The sequence below is a fragment of the Pleuronectes platessa genome, chromosome 14, assembly GCF_947347685.1.
Source record: "Pleuronectes platessa chromosome 14, fPlePla1.1, whole genome shotgun sequence".
Lineage (NCBI taxonomy): Eukaryota > Metazoa > Chordata > Actinopteri > Pleuronectiformes > Pleuronectidae > Pleuronectes > Pleuronectes platessa.
The window spans coordinates 3,472,837-3,486,503 of NC_070639.1; the positions used below are offsets into that span (position 1 = coordinate 3,472,837).

The following is a 13,667-nucleotide window of genomic DNA, read 5'->3' on the forward strand; positions in this document are numbered from 1 at the left end:
AGCTAATTTATACATGCAAAGGAAATTCACAGGAGGGATTAACAAATGGCACTGGGACTTACATGTGTGGTTGAGGAAAACGTATTACTGTGGCACTACAAGCTGCAATTACAGCGAATAAAGAAAGAGGAACGTACCTGCTTCCCACAAATAAAGCATAAATATTCCCAGCATTGAGGTATTCTAAACACCCTTTGGCCAGAACATTTTTAAATACTGTAGTTATTAGTTTTTTAGTGAGAATCAGGTCGATGAAAACATGTGGCTGTGGGCTGCAGCCAACACCTTGTTATTTGCAGGCTTTGTGTCAGACACACTATCATTTGATTGCTGTGCATTCAAGAGCTGTAATTTAAGGCATCTGAGACTGAAGCTGCTAAGCTCAAGTATTTCTTTACAACATAATTAAATGAAATATTCATGACTAAAATTAAAGGTCAGGGGGACAAATACTCTAAAGGAATTATTTATTCATCAAAAACGTTAAAAAGCTTGGATGATTCCCTTAATCAGGACTCTGTTGGTGTGGTGCGATGTGACTTGTGTCGGTAATATGAGCAATTAAGTTTCCAAGTGTTGATAAATCTGGATTGAAATGTTGTTAAACCATTTTCTCTTATTTTACATCACTTTTTTTCAAATCAGCCGTGTCCTGCACCTGATTGGGTATTAGCAAAAAAGTGATAATTCTAATAATTCCTTTGTACATGATTGTGAATATAATTGTGTGAATTCTTGTGTACAAAATTGTGTAATTTCTTGTATACAGACTTGATGTACATGAATGTGTATGCAGCATGTGTGTTTATTCACGGCGACGGCTCATATAGTCTCAGGTCTTTGCAGGTCTGGATTGGACTTGGAGATAATTGTGGGGAACAGTTTGTGTCCAGTGTGGAGCTTTTGGGTTCTGACTGGTGCATAGTTTGCAAAAATGGATCCGTGCAGGACTCTGCCTTTTACAACAGCGATTACAGAAGAATACCAGGAGAATAATAATTTCTTGAGACATTGGACATACAAATAATAAGAAAAAAAAAAATGTTTTCTGGGCCTTCGAAATTTGTAGTACCAGGCTTTTGTGTTCTTTGAAAAGGACACTTTCCATGTCTGGTGTATGTGCTGCAAGTTTGATAAACAGCTGAGAAACTACTCTTGCCATTAAACCCATTCTTTACACTTGAACTCCCAGTTGAACTTCTGGAAAAAACTAATGAACCAAATGAACTCTGAGACTGCAGAGCAATCATTCTAACAAAGTCATTAAGCAACAACACTCACACACGTCAGCATGAGTCATTAGTATTCAACGGCAACATCACTGTACAAGAACCCCACTGAGACTGTCCTGAGCTATATGACGTTTGTGCTTTTTCCTCTTTGGAAAAACTTACAACGGAGCATCCTGTGTGTTTCCGGCTGGGGACGAGGCTTTGTCTCTGGATTAAGGCCTGAGGGTGCAGAGGGTTTTCCAGAGGGCCAGAGGACCGCGGCTGGTCCTTATCCGCATAAACAATCCTAACCCCACAGTGACTTCATTATTTCTATTTATGTTTCTGTCACTGTGGAACAGTGTCCCTCCCTGTTCATTAAGACTCTTTGCTCTTCCTCTCCAGTGATGAGCTCCCCTGTGTCCGTTTTCCTTCATGTTGCATACAGCTCAGGCACATAAGTTTATTTTAATCAATTCACTGGGGGATAAATCATGCTGCAGGCAATGAAGACAATGCAGCATTTTCCTTGAGGCCACTGTCCAGTTAAACAGCCTCAGACAACACATAAGATGGCTACGAGCACATGACCTTGCCACGAGCAGAGATGCATCGCTTTCAGGAATGCACCGGAACAATGATTCCCCTGTGTGAGGAAATAGAATATCCCCAGTTTGCATTATACGGTTGAAATTCAAACGTATTTTACTGCTTGAAGATCCAATCTGATCAGTAAGCAGATCTCACTCAAGATAGTCAACAAATGCAATGTTAAAAGTGGTCCCATTGACATTTAAGGGGTATTGATTGATTCACAGCATCATCCCACTGATTGGGTTGCATGCATGAAAACATTCCACCTTAAAAGTTGGCAGTTGCTGCCCATTTATGAACAATTTGTCTTACCTAGCTAACAATTGCAAGAGATGAAAAGGCAGCAAAATATCCTTTGATTCATCATTCAATTCGGAATTTCTTTATTTGTGATGAATTTGCAAAGAAGCATTAAAAGGGCTGTGAAAGAAAGTAGGATGACTTCTGCTCCAGCCGTAATGTCTGCTAGAAATAAAGGTGTATATAGCCTAGCTTATTAGATTAGCTTATGCTTGCCCTGCAACTTGTCCTTGAGGCTCAGAACTGTATAGGGCTGATACTCTATGTTAACATGTGCATGTCTTCTGAAAGAAAAATGGACAGAACTGAAGATATACCGAGCAGAACCATCGGGAATTGTGGGGAGCAGCGTAGCCAGACATCCATAGGATGAGAGGAAGACATTTTTAGCAACGAGTTTGCAAGTTGCTTAGAAACTAGATACGTTAATATGATGTTACTTCACTTGAGGAAAGGAATCACCAGTAACTGCAGACCAGCTTAGAGGAGATTGGATGTGAGTTGATATAAAAAGTGGAGGGTCGTTCGAGAACGCTCTGTGCCGACCTCTAATGGACAATTTCTTAGCGTAAAGAACGCAATGCAGTATGCCGGGAGGGACGGTTACATCATATTTGAAATGGAAATGTAATATTTCAAATGAAAACAAAGTATAACTGAACTTTGGGGATAGATATTTTGGATGCAACCTATTACATTCACAGCTTTGGCTTATACTACTTAGCTGAATGTTTGTCTGACAGTTCTAATCTCTAACAGGATGAAACTATGAATTCAAAAAATCTGTCTAACATTTGGTTTCCAAATGTTAGACTGATTACATACGGCGGTTTCCTTCGAAACCAGCCGTAACTTCTGTTTGTGACTGTCATCAGTGTGGCCCAGCACTTAAACAAACACCATTTCACCTTTGACCATGAGTGAAAAGCCAGAAGTGCTGTGACCAGGACCAATCAGGTCTCTGAAACTTCTTCACCCTCTATAGAAAACTCTATCTGAAGCCTGATATGACATCCATTCTCTGCTTATTAATCCACAATAATAATATTAACATGGTAATGTGTAATGGTTGTAATAATCACCTTGTTTATAAGCTTAGATTAATGTGTTGATGTGCTTACGTCAGCTAATTATCTAATTAACAGGGGTAGCCTTATGATTTCATAAGGCTGTTGGGCCTTGGTGGAAGTATGTACTCTCTGAGTGCCTGTTTAGGTTAAATACTCACGTTCCTTGCTACCTGACAAAAAACTGAACAAAGAAGAAATAAACGTTATGATAGCTGCTCTACAATTTGACCTTGATTTCCAACTACACTTTGGATAAAAAAATATATATATTTATACATTGTTGTATTTATATGGCACTTACATGTAGCACTTGGTGTTTTTTTTTTTTTTTTAGGCAAATAGTAATTGGTTCTTGTTGTTCTGGGTTTGTACGCTCATGGCGGAATATACATATTGTAAGTTGCTTTGGATAAAAGCATTAGCCAATAATGTAAATGTAATAATATTTTCTTTGCGACTTAAACCAGATGAATATGTGAGCTTAAATGAATCAACGCCCCCTAGCTATGCTAATCCTTTTATTCCTCAAAGCAGAGGCCTTAAGGTACTTAGAGAGTATTCAAAAGCCTCATTCTCAGCTGCACAAAGCATTGGTAAAGAAATAGAGGTAACACTAAATGAGAAGTCAGGGGTTCACTAACATCAGTGGGGTTCATTCTGTGGGGACCCTGAATGTCAGTTTAAAAGAATTGTAAGTGCAATCCAAACAGTTTTTGAGATAGTTAACTGGACTAAAGGGCAAACCAAATAGATTGGCATTGCCTCTGTAGAGCAAGTTAACATGGCTAAAACATCATAACGTATTATTCAGGAATAATGATTTTAGACCAGGCTGAACAACATTCTAAGCACTTTCAGCATGCAAGGCCAATCATGCACACACATATAAATCCTTGTAAGATCCGTCTACCTGAACAGCTAACAAGAAAGAAAATGAATGTCGAAAATTTAGTTTTACACGTTAATTCACAGCCACATTCTGAAGAGATTTCAAAATAAGTCTATCCAAAAAATTATTATGTTAATGGGCCACCACTGCTCGAATACATCCCTCTTCCCACCTATGAGTTTTTGCAAAGATCATCCTGCTAATTTACCATGAAGAAGACTGAATATATTATACAGAGGATAAGATTAATGGCAGCTCTGCCTATTTATATTGGAGCTTGCTTTAAAGGTATCATCAGATACTTAGCTTATTGTTTCACATAAGGGAAGGCATTCAAGCGCAAGACTTTCATGTCAGTCACTCTCTGTGTTTAACAGAACGTAACGTGGTAAAAGCACACATTTCATCTCCTCAAAGCTCCCGCAGACATCGGTAATTTTCACAGAATTTCTCCCCTGGTTTTCACTAATTAGGTTATCATCAGCTTGTGAAGGAGTGCAATTCTGTTGTCGCACATATTTCTCTAAGAAGGCTTTGCTCAGAACACTCCCATAGACCGATGGTGACGTCAACACTGTAACTGAGGTGAAGCGAGTTGAAGCGTGTTGATTTTAATGTAGTTTGGGATACGTACACATCGTAAACAGGAAATACAAAACATTAAACTGCTTAATTTTTTTAATTAAACTCTAGTGTACTTAACAGACACAGGCATTCTCAAGGTCTGTACTACTGCTGCCAAGTGGTTGCAACGTACTAATCAACTACATTTACTAAAGTAATAATACTTTCGACATTTCTTTAAAACCCAAATGATCCCAACAGAGAATGGCCGCTGATATGCTGCTATATAAACATCTATTTCACTATTTCATTTGGTACACATGCTTGCAAAACCAGAAGGCCCATACCGGAAAAGGCATGTGACAGATGTAGTATGTGTGTATGTTTACCTGTACAGCCCAAGCAAAGGGTTTAATTTAATCCAGTGTTAATTCTTGCTTGTATATTGTAGTAGAAAAATTAACTAAACATAGTTGACAAACTATTTTGTATTTGGATAGTAAGTTTTTGCAGCCTTGTAAGATACTTTTATGACTTGTATTTACATACACCAAATGTTTAAGACTTGAGCTGTTTTATGGTCGGAACTGTTTATGACGTGAATAAGGTGAGACCTTTTGTGACTTAATTACCCATCAAAGGAAATAGTGTATGTCTTCTTATCACCTAAGGAAACACATGTGAATCAGCTGCTAATGTTTAGATTCCTCTCCTTATCCCACCATAGAACCTGTCTGGATTGGCTCAGAGGGACAGCCCTCAGTCCTCCTATATAAGATCTGTGTTTTTGACTGTTCTCCATCCTCACTCTGAGATCCTTGTGGTTTCCCTGTGTTGATCCTTTCTGCAGAAAGCCCCTTATTAAATACACGTAGATAACTTTGTTGTTTCCAGCCTCTTGTATCTCCAGATTTCCATCACAATATCCAGTGGTGGAGCTTTAGGATGATGTTGTCAGTGGGTCGGTAATTTCTTCCAACGCTTCATTTGAGAGCAGGATTTACTATTTCTCTAGAGCTTTGCTTTACCAACAACAATTGGCCAAAGTTTCAACTTTGCTCACAACAAATTTGAGGAACTATTAAACAGAATGTTAGTTATGCACCGAGGGCGAAACACAAACAGTTAGCTCAGGGGCGGGGGAACCTTTTTCCTATCAAGGGCCATTTACATTTTTATAACATCCTTTGAGGGCCATAACGAATTATTAAAACACATATATCACACTAACTTCTATAATGCAATCGCTGGTGCTGCTTCTCTATGGCGAGGCATCTGATGTCGGATGGTAATGATGGATGAGGCTACTGTCGACTAGTTTTCTGGGTGTAACTAAGACTGCGACAACAATCTCTTACAGTCTCTTCACAAAAAAAAATCTAACGTACACTTTAGAGAACTCAAGTAGTGGGATGTTGTTGCTTGATTCTTTGCAGATCAATGATTTCTTGTTGTAGATTATCAGACACACCAGCTGCTTTACATGTAACAGCAAACAACAAATGTTTGAAGTTCTTTTTGTGTACTTTTAATGTCGTGAAACCTCCCACCAAACTTTGTATATTCAGATTTCGTAGCAGATTGTTAGCAACAAGTCACTGCCCTCAATAAGGTTTCAGCTTCTTAGCGAACAACTTGCTCACCTGCTGAACAACTGCATCAGAATACGGTGTGAAAGTTACATGTTGCGGATTTAAATAATGTTAAATACTGATTCATATAATCGTCGTTATGTTAATTTAAGCATATGCTCACTTTGTTTAGCTCCATGATCCAGGAGATAAGCCTTTTCATCACTGCAAGCAAACTATAGGAACACTGGCTTGTGTATTACCTCAATAAAAATATACTTTTTGTATCTCATCTAACCTGTTAAACTTTTATTGTCTTTAGGGTTGCAGAGGTTATGTTTTCACCCCTGTCCGATTGTTTTTTTGTAGGCAAGATTACGCGGGGAACTTGATGGATTGGTGGAAAGATGTGATACAGGTCAGGGAGGAGGCTGTTAAATGTTGGTAGAGATCCAGATCAAGGGGCTGATCCAGGAATGTAGTTTTTCCACATTATTTTTATGAGTCTATACAATTGGTGCAGATCCAAATGAAAATCTATATTTTGTGAATTGTAATGTGGTTCCGTGAGGGGACTGAGGTATATGCGCTGTACTGCGTCTCATTCTAATATTTATCGCAAAAAAAAATTAATTGCTGTCATGAGATTTTTTTAGGGGGGGACAGATCAAAGTGATGGGCCATATGCATCCCAGAGGCCAGATGTTCCTCACCCCTGCTTTGGCATCATCTTCCCGATGTCATATTAAAACATGTTGTCTGGTATAACACATTTTAGTGCAGCAAATTTTTTAAATATATGTTTGTTGCATACCATCTTGTATTGCTGCAGTTGAGGTCTGCGAGTAGAACTGTTGAACCACAGGCCAGTATTTTATGGAGCTAATTTTTCGATGGAGCTAATTTGGCTCAGTGTTCGCACATAGAGGCTGAGAGCTCACAGTCATATCAGCAGATGCTGCATTCTCATTAGTCCCCTTCAGTTCACTGTCTGACAGTGAGCCGCTACCTTTGAGCTTCACTTGTTAAAATGCCAGACGGATGAGGGTTAGTTTCAGCCAAAGGTCTCGGTAATAGCTGTAGTTAGTCAGCCTGGGTCTGAGTTTCATTAGAATCTGCAGGATCTGAAATTGCAAGTTCACATGTAGCGCACAGAACGCCACACCACGGGGAGGTATGGGGTTCTCATTTTCTGTGTGGATGTTCTTTTAATACACATTTTGTAAATATGTGAAGTTTACAGGGATCTTGCGGTTTAGATTTGGTGTGGTGCAGCACTGCAGCACCTAATATTTGAAAATAAAGAAATCAGCGTCTTTCTCTCGTCTCTCTGAGTCAGTTACGAAGGGCGATAGCTGCAGGTCATGTTGGTGGTATTGACACAAAATGTCTCATCTCCTCACTGACTGCAGCTTTCCTTTTTGCAAAGGTGCAGTAATGATATAGGACTGACAGTGTGTGAAACAATCTGTGAACTGTCTAGAACCATATCTCAAAAATATTCATCAGTCACTGGATAGCACACACCGTCCTGTCTCTCACAATTTACATACTTTGTTTTTTTCAGAAGACTGTACAGATTATTAGTTCTGCTATTTTGTTTTAATAAAGACATTTACTTTTGGCTAAAAATCTAAAATGACAAAATAATCTGCAACAGTTTTTCCAGATGGTACATTTAATCCCGGGCTACCATCATATGCCCCCAAATGTTCATAATTGAGGATTTTAAATGTGATTTGTTTTTTATATTTGAAACCTCCCAAAGGAAAAAGGAATATAGCTTTTGGTTAATGTGTTCCAGCATTAGATGATTTGCTTATTTTCAGTAGCTGCAAAGAATTTTTTTTTTTGAGGAACGCTTTGTTTGTTATGCCATTTTGTTGGTTGTTTTGTAAACAAGATTACACCAAAAACACTGGACAGATCACTATGGAATATGGTGGAGGGAGGGAAGAAGTCATTGGATTTTGGTTTTCTTTAACATAACCAGTATTTAATTTTATTTTCACAGTTTCCCGGCAGAATAATTCATATATCCAATAAAATCCAATATATATAGAGAATTGATATCTATGAGTGTTTGGTGATTTGGAGTCATTAAATTTAAGGGTCTTTACAGAGGGACTTAAACATCTTAGTCTGTTTTAGTATATATTATATTTATTTATATTATATGAATTACAGGGCTTGTGGAGGAAGACTTTTAAAAGGTTGTTATTTACCCTCATGATGTTTGATTCCATCTAATTCCTACATTTTGGTCTACTTCAGATAATGCATTTTTGAATACGCGGGAACATAAATAATTCAAAAATCCCCACACAGCACTCGACATAATGATTACCCCATGTATTTGCACTCTTTCTTCTCAGCACTCTAAAAAACGAGTACACTATACAGCAGTGACACGCCAGTGGGCAACGACCCTCGCGGCTAATTCGACTGTTGGTTAGCAAACACGCTGGAAAACAACTAAGTGTCCTGTTAGCAGCCTTTGACGTTACTGGGCCAAAGATATAAAGGAAGAATCACATGCGCGGACAATTAGGCTGTTTATTCGTAACTGCTCTCGCTGACACAACAGGTTCTGACATTACACAAACGATAAAAAAAGCAATATCATCACCGCGTTGACACCAGATATTTCCCACATTTTGAAATATGTCTGAAAAAGTGTGGGCATATGTTATCAAGTGAACTGTAATGCAGTCAATAAATTCAACAAAGTGTAGCACATGAAAACGATGCGACGGAATCTAATTCTTACTGTCGGTCTTGAGGATCTATGTCCAAACATAAAAATCCTGCAACAATCACAGCCCACATAAACTATTCATTGACCTTGCTGTTTTTTTTTTTTTTTGTTAACAGTACAACATTTAGGGAGATGTGCTTATTTGCTTTCATGCCAATAATTTGAGGGAGATTGATTAGATGAGGTCATTTCTCTTACTCAGCAGGCGAAACAGTGAGCAAAACTTTCCTTTACAAACCATAAGTTGATATTTTGACATTTCCGGTTGTGTTATAATTTGTTATTATCATTTATTTGCACAGATTAACAAAATACATAAAAAGTGATAGGATCAGTAATATAGGCTCTGCCTTAATAATTCACATTTTTCAATTTCACTTAAAAAATTCAAAATTAACATGCAGAAAATGATTTAACAACCTATGAGAGTAAGCACACTCACACATATAATATGTATAGTACAAAAATATTAACAAGATAAAAAAGCTAAATAGGTTTGTATGTTATGTGGATGAGTTATGGTATCTTGGTGTATTGATTAAATTGTATTACTATTTCTATATGTCGCTTGTGTTTATATTAAATATTTGCATTTCTCTGATCTTTCTATATATACTTCAATATTTTAACTTGGATGTTTACTTATATGTCACTGTTTCCTATTTTTTACTGTAAGCCGTATAAAAGTTTATCAAAATGTAGCTATTTGAGGACTTGTAAACCACAATGATGGTTTTTGTGCTAAGCAGTGATGCTAAGCTAGGCTAATTGGTTCCTTGCTGTAGCTCCATACTCTACAAGTCTTTCCCTTCTAACTCTGGACAATTAATCAAAGAAACATATTCCCGAAAAGGAAGTCACCTCTTCCTTTGACTATACAAATCCTCTGAGCTACTTTCTTATACATCTGAATATTTCCACACATTCCAAATTGTTGATTTTCTTTCATAAATTAAATAAAAAATGATATTGATTATATTTGGATTCAGTTGTAAACAGCACAGCAGCGAATCAATGACGACACCAATGTTATACAGAATGCTGATCAAGTGAAACATCTATATAGACTCACCCCCACTCCGTCCTCGTGCCTGTACTGTTTCCACGCCCGGCCCGTGTCACTGTAGAGCAGCAGGTAACTGCTGACCCAGTCCCAGCTGTCATAACGTCCCTGCGTAGCCACAGCCGTCACCTCCAGCTGCTCCTTGAGGTCCACCTGGAGCCAGGGCTCCTGGTCAGTCACCATGGGGGACCAGCCTCCGGCTCCTGAAGGAAAGCGGAACAACAGATCCATTAAACATCCATTCTGTCGATGAAAAGTGGATTGTTGTGGTTTAAGCTGATCGCCTTCGTGCTCAGGTTGAAAGAATTTATATTCCTTGTATGGACAGAAGCAGGTTTGAAGGTGGAGTTAATCTTCAACTGATAATAATCAACACCTTCTCTGTTCTTCTAAAATAGCTGATTTATTCTGAAATGTGTACGGCCTCTGCTAGAAATATTTTGAGATTTCTCGACAATGCAAAATTGATTATCTTGTTAGAATTCAGCGGCAGTCGAGTAGAGTCCGTGTCTAAAGCTCTCGAGAGTTGCAGTTGTTATTTATTAAGCAGCAACTCCCTTTTACTTGAAAGGCGACAAGTTGTACCAGAGGAGTGACCGAGACCTAAAAGACGAGACATCATCTTGACGGTGTCGCAATAAATTTAGAATCAAGTCAAAGCAATCAGACTGTTTCCTTTTCCCTGAGATTGATTTGACATTTGAAAATACAATAAAACAATGTTTATTGGCATCAGAGTTTTATTAGTTCTATATTTCCTGTGGCAGGTGACCACTCGCACTGCTCTAGGGTCAGTGCCCCATTGACAACAACCTTGTGACTCTGGTAAACATTTGCATGCTTCTCCCTTTAGAGTCGGAGACATGATCATCTAATCTATGCTGTCATGGAATACATCGTGATCTGTGAAATGCATCATGGGAAATGCAGTTGCTTTGTTTGCTAGCTCTTCGCCTACAAAAAACGTTTTTCAGAAAAATGCAGTTTGCTGTTGCTGGCTATATTAATATATATATACATATATATTTTAATGTTCATTAACTTTAGAAAAAAGGCAGTAATTAACTCTCAGGTTTTAGGTGGTTGTTTCAAAGAATGCTTGGGAATTAGAGGGTGTTTTTTTCAGCGCCTTCGGGTGTTAATGTGTTAACATCCATCCTATATACGCTTGTCCGATGTGGAGCCAATCCCAGCTGACGTTAGGTGAGAGGCAGGTTACACCCTGGACAGGTTGCCAGTCTGTCACAGGCCTGACATCTAGAGACAAGCAACCATTCATGCTCACATTCACACCTACGGGCAATCAATCCAACCGGCAGAGCTTTGGATTGTGGGAAAAAAACAAGTGTACCCAGGTGAGAACATGAAAACTCAGAGGTTAGAGCTACAGTCTTGTGGATAAAGACGGACAACATGACAGTGAAGTGAAGCCAAAACATCTTGACTGACCCCTGGTGGCTGGCTGCAGTGTAGGTCAAAAACAACATTCATTATCCATTCAAATAAATTTATTTTTCTTGCTCACCATTGGAAAAGTGCTTGTATTGGAAGGAACTTGCCTGCAGCCAGGATGATTTTGCTTAATTTTTATTACAAGGGGGTAAGAGATGACGCGTCATTCATCTTCATTTACACACTAACCCAAAGTGTTCTCGCTGTGAGGTGACAATGCCAATCATATTTTCATCCCCAGGACTCATTTTAATCACAATAATAAGTCTCTTTCTTTGCTATACAATACTTTTCTGTTTTGTACCTTTCAGAAACAGCCCATATGACCAGTAAAAAAACATTTTCTGGTCTGCTGCTTTTGTCATTGTTCACTGGTATCTGCTGGTGCACCAGGTGGGTGGTGCGTAGCCAAAGCATTAAGAAACACTGAGCATTGTCTCGACTCACCATCTCTTCTGTTGAGTTTGGCATTGTACGCAGCATATCGGACTGACGACTGAGAGGAGCTCTGAAAGGATGAATGGGGCAGCGCTGATACCAGAGGACCGATGCAGTTATCTGGAAGAAAACAAAAAGAAAGCACACACCATTCAGAAACCATTAACTTTGAAACATTTATTGTTGCATTTGTATTTCACATGCAGATCTGATTATGATAAGGATGGTTCTGAAGGGCTCTCGCCACCTGTCCTGCTTGGGTACTTTCAGCGGATGGTAAATAACGGAAAATGCATCCTGGGAGAAGTTAAACGTGTTGATTCGAAGTGCACCTTTACCTGTCGGCGGAGGAGTTTCGAAGCAACGAACTGGGGGAAAATAAATAACAGGGCAGCCTCACTTATCCAGTTCTCAGATGCTTCAAACAGTCTATTAACCCGTGCACTGACCCCTGAAAACCACACACAAAACGCTATGACTCCTTTTGTGAGCATGTGTGTGTTCGTTTTAATCCTGCACTCTGAGATTACATCACGTCCAACAGGCAGGAGCAGATTAAGACTCCAGTGATCTAAAGCTGTCAGCCTCATCTTCCTCTGACCAAACCCGCCCGCCATAAAAGCGGCGAGTGGCACAACAACATCCTCTTTGCTTTTTGGCTTCACATGAGTGCAGAGCTGCATTACGGCCTCTATCTGGGAACGTAATGAAAACTGGCACCAGCCTGATTACAATTATCCCTGCTCCCTCTCCATCAGTGTGTGGTTCACTCTTTCGAGTGTCAGAGGCTTTTTTTATAGTTTAGATTCCACTCCAGTTTGAGTTCAGACGGATTCTGAGCACATCTGGAGTGGAAATTGCCCATCCATCTGGCCGACAAGAGCACAGCAGAACTGACAGCGTGAGCGCGTTTTCCTTTTGGGCGTCCCTGTGAATTTCAGCTGACCTGATTTGACTGCTCTCAGATCGCTTGCCAAGAGATTCTTCTAATCCTGATTTCAAGTGTGACTAAAGTGGATCAAGCTGTTTTGTCCAAGTCTCAAATTATGGCTGAGCTGCAATGCAGTTGCAGATGTTCTTTGGGGAAATGAGAACATTGGCATGGCGTCTTAACGCGCCACGACAAGCACTGGAGTCATTATGCAAGCGCAGCACTTTTAATCTGTCAAAAGTCTCTCAGATTCTACTTCTGATCCTTAAAGGAGACCTCTCGCTCCTCTCATTCCCTTCCAATCTGTATCCATCCTCTCTTGAACGATTCATCTGCGGTTGAAGAGCTGACAAACCCTCCCTGATATAAGCCTACACCTAAAATGCGTGCTCAATTGCCTCGCTCCTCCATTCCATCTACACTTGACACGAACATACACTACAAATGAGACCTTGACAGAAAAAAGAGGGCTAAACAAACCAGCAATATTTCGATGGTGTAACACATGTTCTCAAATTGACAGGTGAGCCTCAATTCGCTGGGCTTGTGCGTGCAGAGAAAGTTTCTCAACATATAAAGGGTGGTTCTTAGAGACCCTGTTGTTGTTGTTGTTGTTTACAGACTTGCAGTGGAGCTAAATGCCTGGCTGTCAGTCAGCGAAGACTTGGATGGATGGAGGCTCATTTGTCTGCAAGACTCAGGGGATTGAAACTCAAAATGAACTCAGACGTAAATCTCAACGCAGGAACATAACTGCTGGCTGAGTGGGAACACTTAATCTCCCTTAAATCAAACATAAAGTACATCGTAGCTGTACACCCCATGG

The 13,667-nt window shown here is 39.4% G+C and overlaps 1 protein-coding gene across 1 annotated transcript in view; it reads right to left on the reverse strand.

Annotated features, from left to right (window-relative positions):
• cntnap5a (contactin associated protein family member 5a) overlaps window positions 1-13,667 on the reverse strand; it is a 94,227-nt gene that overhangs the window by 61,445 nt on the left and 19,115 nt on the right. The window contains exons 2-3 of the mRNA XM_053439836.1: window positions 11,920-12,030; window positions 10,030-10,223 (exon numbers count right to left, since the gene is read on the reverse strand). Coding sequence (XP_053295811.1) covers window positions 10,030-10,223; window positions 11,920-12,030 — 305 coding nt within the window. The remainder of the gene's footprint in view (window positions 1-10,029; window positions 10,224-11,919; window positions 12,031-13,667) is intronic.